General features: G+C 38.3%; 1 protein-coding gene across 1 annotated transcript; it reads left to right on the top strand.

The window, feature by feature from the left end:
- Nucleotides 1-1,046: 1,046 nt before the first annotated feature.
- On the top strand, nt 1,047-19,970 carry dcdc2 (doublecortin domain containing 2). The gene is made up of 9 exons (XM_088307302.1): nt 1,047-1,333; nt 2,840-2,894; nt 4,563-4,639; nt 4,876-5,010; nt 5,779-5,928; nt 6,309-6,363; nt 6,820-6,997; nt 18,087-18,154; nt 18,485-19,970. Exons 1-9 carry the CDS (start codon nt 1,047-1,049, stop codon nt 19,415-19,417), a joined length of 1,938 nt encoding a protein of 645 aa, XP_088163428.1. The 3' UTR covers nt 19,418-19,970.
- The last annotated feature ends 967 nt before the right edge of the window (nt 19,971-20,937 follow it).

Raw genomic sequence — 20,937 nt, 5'->3', positions numbered from 1 at the left:
TAGTTTTTATTTAGTTTCCTGTCACTATTATAAGGACCCCAAAAAGTGCATTTGTTCAGTATCGCAATTCTTGGAGAGGATCATTTTCCCTGTAATGTACCGTACTCTAGCACCGCCAAGTGGTGTGAAATTACAATTGCATGTTATACTTGAAGCTAATTTTGCCATAATTATACTTAATTATTAGTAGCTTTTTGTGGTCTTTTTCATCCAACTCTACTCACCCCATTTAAGTCGTAAAACTTAAGTTTTATTGACAGTGAGTGTGTCCAAAAAAGTAAGATTTAAGGTCTTCATATTTTTTCCAAACCTTAATTCGTGAAACTACAATGGCCTTCTTTTCATGCGATCGCACGAGCATATTAATAAAAAAAAAAGTCGGTTACAATATAGTATTCTGTCGGCAATGAATGCAACATGAACAGTGCCACTTGACAATCAAGTGTTAAAGAACACCGTGTACATCTCCCTGCATGCAAACATGTTTTTGTCCCACTTTTCGGATGTCACTGGCAACCACAGGCTTCCAATGGGTCTCTTGATGCCTAATTAACTTTCTTTGCAACACGTAGCGCGCAATCTAAATATCACATACGCTTTTCCCCTGGTGCAGGGTGCGCTATTATTCTCGTTCGCTGCGCATTTTGGTGCTTGCATTCGCTGAATTGCGACCCTTTTGCCCATCCAGTTCAGCTCAGAGATGGACAAACTCTTAATTGCTGTTGGGAAATGTAATGTGTGTTTCCATAGATACATCCCAACAGATGAGCTCTCATGAGAGGCAGCCCTTAGGAAGAGGTCCGTTTGGCTCTTTAGCGCTGCACTCCGCGAGCGCAGCCGTGCGCACGACAACCACGCGAGCTCTTCGAAAAGACAATTCTCTACGCTTCATGGAAATATACTGTTGTAGCGACTGGACTTCATAAAATGCGCCGTTTTTTCATCTAATTTTACGCAAATGGCTTAACCGCGTTGTTTCTTTAGGTGAACACGAGCGCACATTTTGTAAAAAAAGTCGGGAGGGAAAAGTAGTTTTACGCACAAGGATGGGCTCGGAGAAGCCGAACTTTCTGTCCCAACCGGTGGTGAAGAATATTTTCATGTTCCGCAATGGTGACCCGTACTACGAAGCCCGTCGAGTTGTTATTAATCAGAGGAGAGTGTGCAACTTTGAGACTTTTTTGAGGGAAGTTACGGGTGGAATCCAAGCCCCGTTTGGAGCCGTGAGGAACATCTATACCCCGCGCGGAGGACACAAAGTGGATTGCATGGAAAACCTTCAGAGCGGGGAGCAGTATGTGGCTGCTGGGAGAGAGCGATTTAAAAAGTTAGAGTAAGTAACAAATATTTCATTGTCGCCTTAAATTTTTTTTTTTGGGGGGGTTAAAATGCTGCCACATGTATGTCACTTGATAGCGTGTAGAATCTTGCATAACCTTCATCACGTGAAGCGAGAATATCTCTCATATTTGTTTGCATCTCTTAAGTGCCGAGTGCCATATATGCTCAACTATTGTATTGACAGTAACAAAAAAAAATCTTAATCTTGTTGTAGTGCCAGTATCCACAGTAAACTTTATGAAAACAGAACATTCCACAATTTATCATCACCCCTTTCAACATGTTGATGGAAATTAAGACAGCATGCAATTCAATTTATATTATTGTACATTTCTCACTAAGAAATGTCTTTGCATTTCTTGTCAAAGGGATAGACTATTGTGCCTTTTTTGCAGCCATGCTGAGTCACAGCTCAGAACAAATTAGATCAAAGGCGATGCATGCATCATGATGACCTGAAAGTAAAAGAGCACTTGCTATATGGGCAATGAGATGTATATTTCTATTATTGGAAAGTGTTGAGCAGTATTGCTACTCTACTCTATGACCATCCTGTAAAGATAACTGAGCAGCACAGAATGCTTAATGAAGTGAAGAATCAATCCTAGGGTGTCGTTAAAAGATTCTTGTAAAAATCTGGCACATACTAACCGCTTCTCTAATGAGAATAATGGATGATGTTGCAGGAAACCACCACTTTGCCCAAAACATTACGACATGTTTGGAGATTGCAAAATAGAACATTCTCAACATTACAGGCAAACTGTTATGTGGACTGATGAAACTCAAGTTTAGTTGTTCAGAAGGAACAAACAAAGATATATCCATCCATCCATTATCTCTACAGCTTCTCTTCACAAGAGTCGCGGGGGCGTTGGAGCCTATCCCAGCTATTTTTGGTTAGTAGGCGGGGCACACTCTAAACTGGTTGGCAGCCAATCGCAGACAATGATCATACTGGGAGGTATTAGCATATTTAGCCACTCAAAAATTAAGGTAACCTAATAATTCCTCTTTAGAATCACTCGCTAAAATACACACATTATTGAATTAATACCTCCGTGAAATCGGGGAAGAAAAAGCTTTCTGATTTCTTTTGAGCATTTCTACATATTATGTGGATTGTGCAGATCTACCCAATAAGGTGGCCAACACAAGTTCGAGAAGAACTTATTGAAAAGTACGATTTTCCATTTGTCAGTGAATAGGTTGATGATTGTGAGACTCACCTGTGGTTGAAGTCTTGCTATGCAAAATTTTGCTCCATTGGTTTGTTCTCAAATATGCAAAGTTGCATATAAAAAAACTAATGTCGGAAAGGGGAGGCATGGATCAGTAGTAGAACGGTTGTCTTCCAACCCAGAGGTTGTGGGTTTGATCCCCTGTCCCTGAGACCACATCAGTCTGGATAAAGCGCATTGTATGAAACAAAACACGGTGTATTTGACAGTAATGAACAAAGAATATTCATTATTTACTTTATATCTCCCGTCTCTAGTTATTTACAGATCAGCTCTAAGAAGAGAAAGATGTTCCAGTCTCTTCCATTGCAGGTAAGCCCGAAAGTGTGACCGTGGGATCATATTTGTTGGGTTTAAGTCTAAGATTGATTCTTAATTGGTTAACACACAGTCAGGCGACAGTCCAACCTTCAGATGACTTCCTAATTGGTTATTGTTCCTTTGCACACAAAAATCATGCGGTCTGTGGCTCGACCAGCCTGGGTTTACACATACAAAGGATTTGATATTGGAAATATTGAACAGGTTTTGAAATCGCTGCCGTCAATCTCAATAATTTTCCGAGGCCGGATAAGGCTCCAAATTTGCCCACTTATTAACCACAGAGGATTAAGTCAAATCTACATTGTTGCTATGGGGGATACTTCCATGCTGCAGAAATTAAGTTATTGTCCACTGTATGGTCTGGGTCTCTAATTTAAAAAAATCTAAATAAAATCAGCCACTGGTTTGTTAAATTTTCAAAATTTGAATTAATTGAAGAAAAGGTCCATACCAAATTATATAAATAAAAAAAAATGACATCTACAGTACATCAATGGTGAGCCCATTGAAATGCCAACCTAATTTAGTTTTAAATTAAAATGATGTGTTAACTTAAAATAATTTATACATTACAATACAATTTTATTTATACAGCGCATTTCACAACTGGAGCTGTATCAAAGCGCTTCTCACATCCTTCTTCTCTTAATAATGACCTGAATGCATTTTTTTTTTTCTGAATTTTTTTGTTGTTGCATAGTCGTTGCAGGAGAATTTTAGGTAGCCGCACCACTTAATATTAATATGAAAAAATGCACCAGCTGTCCAACTTGAATATGCAATAATGTGCAAAGTCAAACCAGACTATAATTTAGGTCCTTATTCCAACGGTTGTTTGTCCTCCTGCTTTAATCTATTCCCTTGTATGCACGATGTCTTTTGGCGCAGAATCTTGAGTACTCTTGGTTATTTGATTACTTGTTAACATTAATGTAGCAATCTTCTATACAAGGACCACAAATCCCCCTCCCCTATTCAACATGGCTTATTATGTCAATCAGTGGAAAGAACTCTTAACTGACTATAATTGGTTGGTGTATTTTTTACTTTTGATTTTTTTTTTATAAAGAAACACAATTATTTGTTCATTGATCATCTTAAATGCTTAAAATCACGCTATTCCACCTGACATCATGGACAATGCATTTATTTCAGATGGCTATAATATAAAACATGTTAAATTAAAAAATAGCATCCATAGGTTTACACACATTCTTGTTCTAAAAATCTAGCTTAATCCTTTACACATGCAATGAATTCAGAGACCTGCTAATACTCGACCGGTTTTTCTTGAGTAGTAGAGTCACAGTCGATTTCTTTGTGTTATGAGACCATCTGAGCCATTTCTATGCAATCAGCACTCGATATTACAAGGGACTCTGTAACTTGGATGAGGCAAGTCCTCTTGGTGTGGAAATATAACACTTGCCTTTTCTCTTTGGCTGAAAAAAATGAAATAGAATAAACATGTCTACATTGCACAAGATGTGATATTACTTTTGCTCATGTTTATTATGATGGCAACTACGCCAATTTACAATTCCTGCGAGATCTGCCCTATTTATTTGAGTTACTGTTGTCTCCTCAAAGCAAAAAAAGTTTCCTTTTTGTAATATAACTGCATATATAATATTGTTTCACTACTTTTCTATCCAGGCCAAACCACTTCCACCAAATCGGATTTCTGTGTCCGCTAGGTTCTTGAAACCAATTAAGGAGCCATGTCCAATATTGTGAGTGCAGGTATCCCTCATACTTGACGTCTCATCATTGTTGCGCGGAATTATTTTTATATAACTCTTTTTTTTTTTTTTTTTTTTTTTTAATGAACGTGAAATTTCTTTATCATACCATACGGAATATAATTGAAACAACATTGTTATAATGTAAAAATCTGGTAATACAGTATAGGTTAACCCACTTACTCCAATGAGTAATTTCTGCTCGATGCTCGTACTTTTGTACTCAGTGTGGTGGCAAATGGGGACACTATGAATCCTGTAATAAGGCTACTCATTCACCAGAGGATGCTGAGCCAGTTCGAGAGAATACTAGAGATGATCTCGGAGAAGATGGGTTTGAGAGTCCTTGGCGGTGTGCGAAGGTATTACTAGATTGGATTTTTTTTTTTTTTTTTTTTAATAAAAAGAATTAACTGCCTATCTTGATGGCACATGCCTTTTGTTAAGATTCTCAATCAAAATACCCTTTATTGTCATTATACTCAGTGTACAACAAGATTGGAGAGCTTCCCCTCTCCGGTGCAAATATAAATAAATAAATAAATAAATAATGTCATTATCCACACCTCTTATCCTGTACAGGGTTGCGGGAGGGTGCTGGAGCCTATCCCGGCTGACTATGGGCGAAAGGCGCACTACACCCTGAACTGGTCGCCAGCCAGTCACGGAGCAGACATAGACACTCATGCTTTTAAATTATTATTATTATTATTATTATTATTATTATTATTATTATTTAAATGCTCTCAATAAATGCTGTTTTTTTATTTTTAATTCTGTGAAGCAGATTGCAATATATAAATAAAGCAGTCTTTCCTTAAATAGTCCATAGACAAAGTTTGATTGGTTGTCCATTTGTGCCCCGAGTTGGATGATTGTGTCCAAGTGTACTCAGAAAATTCCTAATACTGTATGCTTGGAAAAGTTTGGTGTGAAAAAATTTGCCTGACCCTGAGCTCACGAATCACCTTCGAGATGAATTTGAACACATTGGCCAGTCCTTGTGTCAAGTCTAACATTGATGATCTCCGACATTGTGTGTTCTTATACATGACTGCACTAGTTTGTATGATGTATTTGCCTTGTTATATATATGATCCCATTGGACTCTTTATTTGTTTCTCTGCTAGTCTTTACACTCATGAAGGCCAGCAGGTGACTGATGGCACTCAGCTGGAGAGCGGTCAGCTTTATGTGGCCGTGGGCAGAGAGAGATTTAAGAAGCTCTCCTATGCTGACCTACTGTTCAGCAATCCTCGAGGGACTCGGCGGCTCAATGGGTAAGCATTAAATGACACTATAATGCTCCACACATTGTATTGCAGGCCTGCAGCCAAACAGAAATTGAAAATTCTTTTTTTTTTTTATTTCATTAATTCATTCATTCCTTCATTCTTACTTTTAGGCTGACAAGTTTCTGTGCTGTTAAGTTTTCCCAAGTGTTTATTGTCCATTAGGTCAGGCTTTTCTTTGCATATTCAACCAGAGATTTGTAAATGAAACAGGTTGTACCTAATTATTTTCATTAATTGTGTTTAATTCATGTTGGTGTAATATGTTATTGCTACTATTACTACCACTACTACTGCTACTACTACTACTAATAATAATTATCATAATCATAATAATAATAGCACACGTTGATTTTTTTTGTTTCCAGAATGAAAATGGGCACGCTTCCACCAATCTACAGATCCCCAAAGCAAAATGGAAATGTGAGAAATACATGTTCTTTTTGTCACTGATTTTAAGTCATTTGAACATGAATTTTAGACACAATTTCAGCACAAAAAACTTGAAACATAACTTTCTTAAATTGGCAATTACATCCCTCTTCTCACATTTATGATGGAATGCACGTTTGTATGTACCTAATTTCAAGTTAGTCTGTGGCAGGGGTAGGCAACTCCGATCCAAAAGAGTCACTTTCCTGCCTGTTTTAGAAGTTTCCCTACTCAACTCACCTGATTGAAATTATCAGCTCGTCAGCAAGCACCGTGGAAGCTTGCTGACAGCCCTGATCATTCGAATCAAGTGTCAGGACAGTGGCTCTTTAGGACCGGAGTTGCCTACCACTGGTATGGGGAAATTCATTATGCATTTTTCAGTGTGTCATTATTTTGAGTTTAGGCCCTCACAGTCAATTTAATTCCGACTTAATCTCACTCCAGAGAAAGTCAGTGGTCCGGAGCACTGACAGTGGAGATGGCGAGTCAAAGGCCTCACCTCTTAACATCAAGGGCGGGAACAGAGAGCACCTGTCATACATCGTCAGAGAAATCTCTCAGGCCAGACTGCTGTCTCTTCGGTTGAAGAGGAGTGGCCAGAGCATAACCCTCTGTGACAATGGTAACACTCAAGCAAACATCACTTTAACATATTTGCACATGTTAATCTTTGAATCCAGTTTCATCTATGGAAACACTATAGTATATATTTACATATTGTTTGTATTTGATTTGTACAGTCTATTTACATTGGTCAACAGCAAATTTGAATCAGAGTTGGCTGAATGTGTCCCTAAACATATTTTTGGTCTTGATCAAATAAAAATTGGCTTTATTTTTTTTTCTTTTGCAGTGTGCATTTACCATGCGTTATTTATAGCTATACCGGTTCGAAAAAAAAGTCCACCTGTTGCTGAACCTAATCCTTATTTCATAAATATCACAAAACACATTACTAGAGAAAACACAAGGGCAAATTTGTATTCAGCGAAATAAAAAAAAAATCTAGAAAAAGGTTCACTTGAATCTCTGATTAAAAAGACTGTAGTAAAAATGTGTTGATTTCTGTTTTTAATAAACAGAAAATTCAAGACACTCACTATTCACCATGAATTCCATCCATGTTCCGTTTGTTCTCATCGGGGTCAAAGGTGAGCTGGAGTTTATCCCAGCTGACTATGCATAAGAGACAGGGGTGGACAGACACAAAAATTAGCCCTGGTATCTTGACTTAAATCGGCCAGGATGCGTGCATGCACGTGTGGATGCGTGTGTGGGATAAGGTCTCAGTAAAAAGCCTTTTTTTTTTTTGCTTAATTTACGAGATAATGCCATTTTATTTGCCATCACTTTGCTTATAGTGTACATGTATGCATTTGGCAACTAATAGCCATTCAGAGCCGGCACCATTCATTTAAATCACATCTAAAGGGTGCAATGACACTTGCATGACAATTGCAAAAAATACTGTCCAGTTTAAGGTCGTGTCAGCAGGTGGCACTACTAGTGAAACTTTATTTTTTGATTGTTCACTTAAACAGACTTCAAGATGGCTATCAAGGATTTGGAATTAATGCTTAACAGACGTTCGCAGTTTTCTGTACAATGACGTAATGCCAGCCCCTTGCAAGTTTACGTAACCTGCTGCCTCCATAAACGGCCACTAAGAGGCGTAGTTGATCCGCGGCAGATGGTGAAAGTAGGCAATGATGACATGAAACACTTTTACAAGAAACACATTACGTCACCTTCACTTGGCTCTGATATCGTAAATAGGCTCACAATTTCCGGTTAGAGCACGCTCATTGCAAGTTTACTGATGAGGGGACTTGACAGGCTTTGGCTGACCTTAAGTGACCTCCGTTGCAGTAGGAGGATTCATGCTTGTTTTCATCTTTAACAAAGCTTTTGGTGTTTAAACAATTTAGAGAGTGAGTTTCTTTGGTTAGAGTTTCTCCATTTGTAACAATTCATGCTTTTGTAAAACCTGTATATGTGACCCAAAATGTTTTTACTCAGTCAATTGTTGGACCTTTTGTAAATTAACATCATTCCAGATGACCATGTTCATTTCACCTTGGATTACATTGGCCACAGATTAAGTGACAAACATCTCAGGAAACAAGACTAGACAATTGAACAGTGAACATGACCTTTTGAATCATTAACAGAAGTTTTATTTGTCCCTCTCTCATTTGTTTGTTTGTTTGTTTCAACCGTCACTGTTTGACCTAAATAAATAAATGATTAATTAATATATTTATTATATATATATATATATATATATATATATATATATATATATATATATATATATATATATATATGCAAAAAAAGTAATTATGGTGTACATAGATTGGTGACAAAAGGAGGCACATGGAAGACGGGCTTATAAAATAGGAGTCTGGGTCTGAAAGATGATAAATAAGAAATAAGCAACTAGGAAACGTTCGCGCTGGCTATACTGACAGTGAGGTCACTTTTTGTGCGTGTGGCCATTTTTCACTGTCTGTCATCTTGTTGGAACCAAGGGAATATGAAAGAAATGTGGAAAGCTTCAGACTTTTCTGCTTCATTAGAGTGAACATAGATGCAAGTGACAGAGAACACAAGGAAAAAGGGTAGTGGTAGCGCGACAACTCATGCAGCAAAGGTCATGAAGTCTGTCTCTCGCTCTCGCTCTCTCTCTTTCTCTCTCTCTCTCTCTCTCTCTCTCTCTCTCTCTCCCCCTTTCTCTCTGTCTCGCTCTCTCTCAAACAACTTTCATTTTCCATCAAGAGACAACCAAACTTCTGATGCTGTTATTCCATGAATAGAAAAGGAACCTTGATGTTTTTTTTCCTCCAAAAATGTGACCAGTATGGTTGAATCACACTTAATTAAAGATGACAGCCGAGCAAATAAAGAGAAGGATCTCTCATGAGAAGTCAGGATGTGCGAGCTGTTATGAAAGGTGAACATAAAGGAGGAATACAAGATAAGTAAAATCGAGTGAGAAAAGAGAGTATATGTGCAATCAAACACGATGATTAGTTGGAGATGTGAGCGTTGGGGAGGGACGGGCTGAAAATGCATGGACATATTGAAGGCTGGGCTTTGGATAATTGCCTATCATTTGGTTAATCTCTCAATTTAGAGTCATCAAAGCAGAAATGAATTTGTCTGTGCCCCTTGCTGGGACCAAATTGTAGCTCTGGAAATCAACAGAAGAGCCCGTTACTCGAAGTAGAGATCCTCAGATATGGACATAATGAAGGATAGGCAAGGCAAGATGAGATGGTTGCAAGCACCCTGTCCACTGTTCAATGGACTGTAAACTTAATAAATTCTTATGTCTCCCCTGAACATGGTTCATGGTATTGCTCAAAATTCAATTCACCACCAGGCAGGGTAGCAATATATTTTAATTTGGCCTGAAAATCATGGATGCAAAATAATTTTGATGATATATTGTAGTGCTTTACATATTTTAAATGCCCTGCCAACAAGCCCGTATGGTGACAATTTGAGGCAATATAGCAAACTGAATGGAAAATAAACAATAGACTGACCGCTCATGACTACACATGGATGCAGGGGTGATTTTAAGATGAGAGTTTTAGGGCTGGGCTCCTGGCTAGGCAAGATACATTATTTTGTTTTGTACAGTACATTCAAACCCAATTTGTATGAAAGAGAAGGATAACACTTCTTGGTCAAGTCTGTATCTAATCATCAAAACTGATTATGATTATTTAAAGGTTGCGCTACAGCAAAAGAGGAATGAATTGTTTAAAAAAAAAAACAACAACATACTGTAACCCTTGTAATATTTTGAGGAAGTCAATTCAGACTAATTTTGATACAGCAGAATATCTAAGTACACTTTAACAGTATGCTTTTATTTTGGTAATGAATGTGGACTCCAAATACAAAAGTTAGTTTCAAACAGGAAACAGTGATGTTGAAAACTTAAAGGGGAAGTCGAGTATTTTTTTTTCTTTACGATAATGTGCTTTGAGCATCCCCACCAGCCTAAGTACACAATTATAATTAATATTTGTGTAATGTAAATTAACCGTTTTTATCTATCTCTGGGACCGTCATTTTGCCACTTGCTGTCAACTGAAAATGACATCACAGTGCCCAAGTGCTCAGCTTGCGCATGTCACATGACTGTGACAGTCTTTATCTGAGCTTTTAGGCACTGTGATGTCATTTTCAGATACCAAATTGTCACTCTGCCAGGTGTATGTCGAGCGACACTCTCCGTACTGCGTCAGTGTGCCTACATTCCCTCTGCCAAATTGTCAAACGTGCAGCAAGTCTCGTTCAAAACTCAGGATCCACTAGCATGTGTGCTCCATAGTGATCGGAAAATGAAGCTTCATGAAGCACTTGTAATATTTTTTAATCCTCTTGTTTTAAAGATAAAGTACATTAATGAAATGTCCATGGCATTTTTCAACCGAGAGTTCAATTTGGAGTAATTTATAGTTATCATACAAGCTTCTTGAAGCTTCACTTGTCCATCACTACAGCGTTGATGTGATGTCTATAAAATAGAGCTCACGGTCTGATTGATTTTTTTTTTTTCCTGAAGCAGTTAAATCAATCACCTATACCATGCTGTAATCCTTGGCAGTTAGGTGCAGAAAACACCAGGAGTCAGTAGGAACCTGTTGAAAAATTCCAAATTTGGAAACAGTCCATTTGAAGTATTGTAAAATATGCTTATATAGCTACTTTGTATTGAATAACAAATGAATACCTAATAAGTATCATGTTTTTTTCCCCCCATTATTGTGCCATCAGCTCGATCTGGCCGACTGGGGCACTGTCCCATAATCATCTGGACATCAAATTACTGGCCAGCAAGGCCACTTGTCATCTTGTTTACCTCCCACATGAGCACTATTGTTACCAGTTAGTTACTCTTTGTTCATTATTTGTCCCAGCATCTTTAGTTTTGGCGCTTTGTTCCTTTTTTTGTGGTCCATAAATAACTCTGAAATACTCCTACATAAGTAACACTTTACTAACATACTGCACATTAATAGTGAAGATATGACTACTTTGCAATTAAAGGAAGTGCGCTGCTTGAGACCCCGTAACTCATCATCCAAGGTCTTCTTTTCAACAGAATCTTTTTTCTCTCTCTCTTTGGGATTATTACAGCCCTTTTGTGTCAGACCTTTTGGAGGTAGTAGTGGAGGTGTAGAGTGATTTTCAAATAGAGCCAAGTAAGTCAGGGCCAGCATTGAAGCCTTAAGGGTATTCATTCACACAAAACCTCATGTTGAAAAGCCCACTGCCTCCTTTTCATGCATGTACGAGGCGCCATCTTTTTCATGCAGCAGGAGCAAATTCAATTTGCGGTATGTCACATGATGGAGCACCATTATGTCCACTTATGTTATTTCCTTTCCCAGTCAAGGACGGATATCAAAGTTTGAAGGCGACATTAAGGCCATGTCCACACCAAACCATTAGAGTATTTTCAAAATCTTAAAAATACGTGTTGGGTTGTTGTACACACCTTTTGAAAACTTCATCTTCGGAGAAAATTGTGAAGGATTTTTGTTGATTTAGTTGTTTTCCGACGCTTTGCATTGTAGTGTGAAATTCACAATTCAGTTAGAAAGAAAATCCCCTTTTTTTCTCAATGAATTTTTATTGTCTGTATTTCCTACTAATGTATCTGGTTGGCTTTTGCGCGTGGGTGGGCTTTTCTTTCTTTTGCTATTTTCCTCAATTTGCACACGTTCTCTTTGCGCCATTGTGGGATGAAACACAGCCAATCAAAGCAGCTCCCCTCATTCCTCTTCAAATCAGCACGGTCAAAGCGCACATAGTGTTTGAGATTGAAACACTGCATTTAAATTATTTTGAAAATGATAATGAGATTCCTACTGGAAAGAGGAACTAGACTGGATTGTCCCACATTGTTTGTGCTATTTATTGAACCGTTGACGTGTTGTCTTGTTTTGCATTTTTGTTTTCTTTTGTTCTTGTTCTCTCCTAAGTCTTAACACCTTTTAGGAGTGTATTACCAAACAACCAGTCACAACCCCTACCCTCATCCCACCTCCCTAAAAAAACAACACACGCCAGAGTTAGTCCCGTGCTTACTGAACTGAGCTCTTTAGGGCATTCTAAAGTCATGCACAATTTCATGCTTGTCAGACTCCAGCGACATGTTTTACCCCAATATTCAAATTTGAGGATTTACGTAGTTCATTATTAGGTATTATTAGAAAGTTAAATGTATGCAAGGGAAGGCTGCTCATTGAGAGAATGCATGTGTGCGTGTGAGTGCGTGTTGTGTGTGTGTATGTACAAGCGTCATCTAGCCAGATCAACCCAGAGCCTTTAGTGTCATAGAAGGCGATGCTGCCAGGGGGAATTATCCATGTTAGCATATGTATCTATAATGCCTGTCAGAGCAAAACAGCGCTGGGAGACGGGAGGCATATGCACAAAGACAAATATGGTGTGGCTGTGTCAAAAAGAAGCTCAAGGATGAAGGACGGCAATATTTAAATGATTTTTTTCCCCCTGTTGCACAAATCGTTTTCAGGGATTGAGTGAGCAACGTGTTATTAGTGTATACTGTGTGTGTGTGTGTGTTTTTTTACATGGCCATCCTTCCTTATCGCCTCTTTATTTGGGGCCTCTCATCTCCCATTTTTACTGCAGCAGGAAAAGGTTCTTTATGACCCTTTGATGCAGGATTACGGGATTAAAGTGCGGGGTGGCAGCACTAATCTGCCACATTAATCTGTTAACAAGTGTTTCAGCAGCGACATGTATGGCTGCTAACTGTGACATGCAGAGTGTAGGGTCTGACACGTTCACAGACACACATTTCCCTCACTTCTGTCATTTTAAATCCAAGCTGCTTTGCACAGTTCGCAGGGACATATCAAATTTGCAAGGTGTCTGCGCCAAGTATGCAAACTGCTTTTTCGGCTAATTTAAATGGCATAATATTGCTTTGACAGAAATCAAATGTTTACATCGCACGTAGGAGCTGAATACAGGGCTTGGACAAGGGGTGTCAGAAATGTTCCAGGACAGGCGTCACAAAAGATGCGTTTTAAACCTGAACTACGGATTTTCCGATTCAATATTGGCTTTGAAATTTGCTTTGTTGAGTGGGTGAGAAGAGGCAAGAGTTGTGGCAGGACAACTCACAATGTCCTGAGCATCTGACAGTTCCTGGCAGAGAAGAACATTACATTGTCAACGTTGTGCTGAAGCAACCTCTCTACTCACTGAAGTTCTTTCGTAAAATCAAGATGCATTTTGAAGACATGGACGACATCAAGATGGTCGTCAAAACGGTGCTATGGAGGTTCCTGGAAGAAATTTTCTGGGTGTATGAGGGGTTGCCAGACGAGGCTAGGAAAGTGTGTGAGAGTCCTGAGAGGATTACTTTGAAAGGGAAAAAAATCATTGTTTGGATTTGAAACATCTTTGAGCAATCATTCTCCTGGAACTTTTCGGACACAATTTGTATGCCTGTACATCAATAATGTGTTATTTATTGCCTTTTAGTCGACTAATAATGCTCAATTCTTATGGATACTGACTGAGAAGAAGAAAAATCACCCAACTTTTAGAAAGCTGCTAATTCAGTCAAGTGAAGCTCCACAAAAGCCAAACACCTCATTAGGGTTGTGGATGATGTGAAGCCGATGCACGCTGACTGAGCAAAAGGCAGAATCCGCCCTAAGCTACTCGGCAACCGGGCATGCAAAGAGCAAAATTATTCACATCCGTTCGGCACTAATTTACCTGACATTCATGTTTTTGGAATATGGGAGGAGTATCCGAAAAAAAAGAAGAGATTTGAACAGAGGACCTCAGGTGTTAGCAGACAGCAGTTAAGCAGCGCAGTTAACAACTAGGCCATGTTACAGCCATCAGAAATATATCAACAAAAAATCTAAATGTTTCTCTCCAGTCCCATAAGTGAGACTCCAGATGAGGATATGGATGATCAGCAATGAAAGTGGACTCTGAGAGTGAAAAAGTAAAACTGATTTCTTTTACTCACACCTTTATTGGGAATCTTACCAAAATGAGTTGTGTTCTCCCTCACCACATACCACCTTTTAATGTTTGATGGGAATCAGTTTTGGTCGTTGTTTTGTAATCCTGCAGCACAACAATGGCAAAAAAGTCCGTTTTAACCTCACACGATCACTCTGGAGCAGGGGTGGGCAAACTGCGGCCCGGGGCCACATGCAGCCCATTAAACATTTTAATCCGGCCCGCCAAACTTGGAAAAAAAAATTAAATGAATAAACCTTGTTCATGTTTTATTTTCTAAATACTCTGGTGTGTCAAGCACGGATATTTATTTGTATTGCTTTTGCTGATTTTCATTTAAAATTAAATGTATTTTTTTCCCCAATGAGGTGAGGTTACCAAAACACTCCATCTGCTCCTGTTTGCCCACCCATGTTTACAAATAAACATATTATTTAATTCAACTTTGAGTTAAAACTTTACATAGAACATATAATACAACACTAAATTACACAATATTTATATCCATCCGTGCATCCATGATCCGAGCCACTTCTCCTCATGAGGGTTGCGGGCGTTCTGGAGCCTATTCCAGTTGTCTTCGGACTGGACTGGTTGCCAGAGAATCACAGGGCACACAAAGACGAACAATCATCCGCACTCACACTTATACCTTGGGGCAATTAAGGGTGTCCAATTAACCTACCATGCATTTTTTTGAAAGTGGGAGGAAACCGGAGTACCCGGAGGAAACCCACGCAGGCACAGGGAGAACATGCAAACTCCACCCAGGAAGGCCGCATACACTAAACTATGAGGCAAGGTGCTAATGAGTAGGCTACCGCGCCACAATATTTGTAATGTAGGCATACGCTTTAAGACAGCCTAACCCTAAATTAACGGATGTGCTGAATGTGCTCATTATATTATGTATTACAATCCTAAAACTTACTCATCACGTAATAAAATCCAACAGGCTCTAGGTGTCTTTGAGGGCGACTATAACAGATGGCGCTGCAAATCCATCAGAATAAGTATCCAGCAGATGGATTTGTTTTGGTTTTTTCTTAGTATGTCAAATTGCCATAAACAAGCGAAGAGTCTCATGTGGATTCGGGATCTACTCTCATTAAATGTTTTTACAGGACTATGGTCAGTGAATGGAGCTTTACTTGCTGAGTGGCAACATTTCTTAATTGCCATTCAGAGTTGGCGCTCATGTTGTTTTACACGCCACCATAACTCAGCTACGCACTTATAAGAGGAATCCATTTTGGGTGTAAATAAAAAATATACTTTGAGCTGTGTGGAGTGATTTAAGTTACTTAAGTGCTACATCATTGGTGTGCTGACTATGAATCTTAAGTGCTAAATGTAGAATTGGCTTTTTTTTTTTTCTCAGTGCAGTTACATCACGCTTCGTAAAAGCAATGTGGACAGTGGAACATGAGGTCAGACAACATCTGTATGGGGAAGTGAATTCATTCATTCCTCCTTAAACTGCCATACACCTAACATAAAAACGAAAAGAAAAAGACGTCAATCTTAGGAAAGCGCAAAAGCCATACAACACAAAATGGAATTTCAAATTGTACCACATCGGGGGTGATTTGACATTTGAGGTTACTCGATGTGGTTAAAAGCCTTTTTTGACACAAGAATACTAGAACTCAATAGCTGGATCTTTTTCCTTTTAGAAAGGGCTTGTAAACACGTGTAATATTTTTAAAAGATAAAAACAGCGGAGCATGAACCAACAGCATCTCGTATTGACGAAAAACACAATAATTAGATTTTACTTAGTGGTGATTGAAAGATCATCAAATGTGCATTAGTCCTCTGTCGGTGGTGACAAAGTGCGTATGAGATCATATGCTTTTGTATGATAATGACAGAAAAAGACGCACGAACACACCTAATTGCAGATCTTCAATCCAAATGTGAGAAGTATATTACTGTTATTAATGATCCTGCTTTTAATGACCTGATCTTCATATCCAATACCTGCTCGTCCACCGCTTCCTTTGGACACTCAATCATTTTGCTCTTGCTCCAGATGAGTGCAAGTTATTTCCATAAAATATTATTGAAGGTCTTTTCTGATTCTCATGACGTTTCATCATCCACCGGAGCAAAATTTCAATCAGTTTTGCAATTGAAACTCCTCTAATCTCTAATTTGTACTTCCAGTGCTAAATGAGGAGAGGTAAACTCCATACATGAATTACAAGCCTTTTCTCTTGTTTATTTGTATCGGAAATTTCACATTCATACAGCGTTCTTTTTTTAAATGACAGTGTTTATCAAAGCAAGAAGTTGAATTCCGCTTATGCCGTTTTCGATAATTACTCTTAGGTCTTTCATACACATATTCAGTCTGAAGCTGAATATTCTGTTTTCATTTTGCACTCTAACAAACCAGGCTTGTAACGACTGCTTGAAATGAAAAAGCATTGTGTTGTTGCTGTTGTGTTGCAGTATGATGTCTTCATTCAGTCTGGCAGGAAGAATTTGACAGCCGTTTGCCCCGGGAGTCCTTTTTTTCCTAATGCTGCACATTATTACACAATATGACCTTTCTTTTTCTGATGATTTCAAGGCAACAAAACCAACCAACTGATAATCCATTAAAACAAACGTGAAAGACATTGGAATCCACTATTCATATAAATATCAGTGAAATATATGATAGTCATCAAAAATCCAATAATTTACAGGAGGGATTTTGACAGATTGATTTTTTTGTTGTTAGTTTTTTTAAAGCACTTGCCATTCGAGGTTAGGCAGCATTGAAGTTGCCCTGGTTGGCCAGCAAAAGAATTTCCAACCGAAGAAGGTGATTTGTCGACGCAATGGCCAAAAATAGAGACACGCTTGAACTTTCTCATGTAAATTAATAATTTGTATGATCTTAATGTGTCGCATTAAGGTTAAATTATCAACAATTGTTCTTTTAACATGAGGGAGAAAAGCCTTTTATTTATATATATATATATATATATATATAAAATTTAATATGCCTGACTGAAGCTTTCGTGAAGCCGATGATGACAATGGTCATATGACCTTAATTGGTTTCATTCACCTCCGACCTTCAATTCACCCATAGTGATCCATCCCTTGTGAGCTTTTAAAGATGTTTACGGCTCTCTCTTGAACAGTTCCATTGTCTGGACAAGTTGTTTACTTGCATGAAACTAAGTGGAGGAGGGACGGGTGTTATTTTGCTTATGACCACCAGGTGTCCTTCTTGTGCTGTGTTTGTGCAAACCTGAAAGCATCTGTTTTTAACATGTCAATTACAGCACCTAAGAAATATTCAGAGATATTGTAGGGAGTTGATGTTCAGAGATGGTGGACACTTGAAATGGACTGAAGAATATGGATATGAATTTTGAACTACAGTAGGAGTATTAATAGACAGCATTTTATAACTGCATGCATTTTTTTAGAATGAAGTGACAGTTTGGAACATTTCTATAAAAGCATACACAAGTAAATATTAAACTATTTAAATAATGTCATTATCACTTGTTGAATTTATTATAATGTTGAATTTAATCTTAACATCCCCTTCTCTTTTTTTATGTACACAAGTTAAGAAAATGATTGTATGAAATTGTAAAATTTGATGTCCATGACTACATCTGACCACCTTTAATAACTTTTTTTTCCTCTTACATCTTTCTTCTTAGATGACTTGGATTTGAAAACCGATGATGGGAATGCTGATATTAAATCCCTAGACCAGTCAACTCAAGAGGTACACTTTCGACTATTGTGTTGTCTATAACAAAGATTATTAACTGTTGTCACCACCATCACGGTAATGAACAGCGGTCAGCTGATGCCTATATCTTAAAGAATGACTGAAGTGATTTTCTCATCACCTCGCTGATTAACATTGATCAGTAATTGAGTTACTCTTACTTTTAATATCATTCAATTGCCCCATATTTTACAATGGATCACAGTTAACCATTTCATCACAGTAAGTTATCTACTTGATCGAAATGAGGTATTAAATAGTTAACCATGCATTTAAAATTATTTGAGTAATCAAGAGATACAAACCATTTCTGTTATGTTGCAGGACCTTGCATCAGACGATACCAAATCACCAGAGGAGACTGTCGAAAAAACTGAAGAAAAGCAGGGGGCCTCTGCTGAAAATACCTCTGAAAAGGACACTTCACTTTTCCAAGAAGAAAAGGCAGATAAGGAGACAAATAGTCTAACAAAAGGAGGTGCCGAAGAGGAAAATGAAGCGGCAAAGAATGAAAATGAGGGAGAAGCAACTGCAGTGTCTGAAGAGCCGGCAGAGGAGGTAGTGAAGAATGAGGTAGTACATGAAAGTAAGAGGGCCTCAGATGAGAGTCGGGCAACACCAGATGAGAGTGGGGGGGCCTCAGGCCATAGTAAGGAGAGCGCTGGAGATGAGAGTAAGGAAAAGAATGCAGATGTGAGTGAAGTGGCAGCAAACGTCAGTAAGGATGCCACAGATGAGGACAATGATAGGATTTCCGAAAAAGAAAAAGAAAAAGAGAAGCTCCCCAATGTGTCTAATGAGGAAGGGACTAATGAGAATAAGGATGATTTTGCCAATGACTGTCAGGATGAGGTAACCGATAACGTTTCAGATGAGAGAAAGAATGAGAGCACGAATGAAAGTAAGGATGAAGCTGGAGATCAACTTGGCAATGAGAATAAGGAAGATGATAATGCCAATGAGAAAAAGGAAGAGGTTGTCAAAGAGAATAGGGAGGAGATTACAGATAAAGCTCCAAATGAGAGTAATCATGAGCTTCCATATGAGAATAAAAATGCAGATAAAATTGCTGATGAGAATAAGGATGAGACTCCAGATGAGAATAAGACTGTTACATCTTCTGATGACCAAATGACTGAGCACTTAAACATCAGGAATGGAGAAACCGAAGAAGCTCAGAATGAGGGAAATGATGCCATAGTCTGCGCTGATAAAAATGACAGCGGGAATGATCAGAAAGGGAATGAAAACCAGTGATCAAGGAGAGATTTATTAGATGTACCAATATCAAAGAAGCAGATCTGAATATGGAAGACCAAATCTCAATATCGATATAAAACCAAGTGAGGTTGAAAACCAATATTGTGGTCAAGATCAAACCAGTAAGGCAAAGGGGGAATAATAACATACGTCATCAGATTACTTTTATGAATGTATTCAATGTTTTAGAAGAATTTAAAAAAAAGAACAAAAAAAACATTATACGCTAGGAATATGGAGTACATGATGACAATCTTGGTATAATTTCTATTCTGAAAAATTCATCTTCATATTAATTAAACTATGATCTTTTACAGCTGAATAATAGCAGAATGTATGCACTCATTATGATTTAAATGTGGTGAACAAAGTTATGATACAATAACCATTGAAGCTGTACGAATACAACAATCAAGATGCATTACTATATGATCATTTCATTTGAATGTATTCTTATTAAAATTATTGAACTATAGTGTTCATTTTCAGCCTAATGTGAATTTATGAACAGCCATGGTAAACAGTAACGGTTGGTTGTTGTACGTTGTTGAACCAGTTTAGCACAATTATTAATTTCATGACCGTTCTTATTTACACTTGTCAATAACTACGTCTTAATTGGAAAAACGTGACATTTTCTGTTCATTCCGTAGCTGTGTATCCTAAATGTACACCTTGTTCCCACACTTGTGTCACAAAGGTAGGTGTCTTACTATCATTAAATAGTTGACCTGAATTGAAGTGAAAATGTCCGATTTTGCAATCTCAGCATTAAATTTATGACAATTGGACTGTTCCAAACATCAAAGTCCACCCATCCATTATTTTAATTACTTCTCCACACGCGGGGGGTGCTGAAGTCTATCCCAGCTGTCTTCGGGCAGTAGGCGGGGGACACCCTGAACTGGTTGCCAGCCAATCGCAGGGCACACGAAGACGAACAACCATCCGCACTCATACCTAGGGGCAATTCATAGTGTCCAATCAACCTGCCATGCATTATTTTGGAATGTGGGAGGAAACCGGAGGTCCCGGAAAAAACCCACACAGGTACGGGGAGAACATGCAAACTCCACACAGGAAGGCCACAACCGGAATCGAACCCACGACCTATGCACTGCGAGGCCATTGTGCTAACCAGTCACCCACTGCGCTGCCTTTATTGTATTTATCATTATTTTATTTTTTTTATTTATATTTGTACTGGAGAGGGGAGCTCTCAAATCTCGTTGTACACTGACTATAATGACAATAAAGGGCATTCTGATTCAGATTCTTATCCAAGCAGGCTTCATCGGTTCATGCACAAGGGCTCGGTAGATAGGACAGCTCGAGGCTAGAGCTACAGAAAGGCTACAGATTTTTAATGCTTTAAAGGTCTTACATGTTTGTTGTAGCGTTCAAATAGTAAAAACCCAATACGTCCATTTGTAACGCCATATTTGAGCAGCTTTCAAACAATCTTCAAATATGAAAGCATTCAAATTTTAACTTTCATTTTTTTTTTTTTACTTTAA

The sequence above is a fragment of the Idiotropiscis lumnitzeri genome, chromosome 10 (genome assembly GCF_059441095.1).
Source record: "Idiotropiscis lumnitzeri isolate Australia: NSW breed Sydney's pygmy pipehorse chromosome 10, RoL_Ilum_1.0, whole genome shotgun sequence".
NCBI classification, from domain to species: Eukaryota; Metazoa; Chordata; class Actinopteri; order Syngnathiformes; family Syngnathidae; genus Idiotropiscis; species Idiotropiscis lumnitzeri.
Note: the sequence above shows the minus strand (reverse complement) of the source record. Positions and strands in the feature narration are given on the sequence as shown.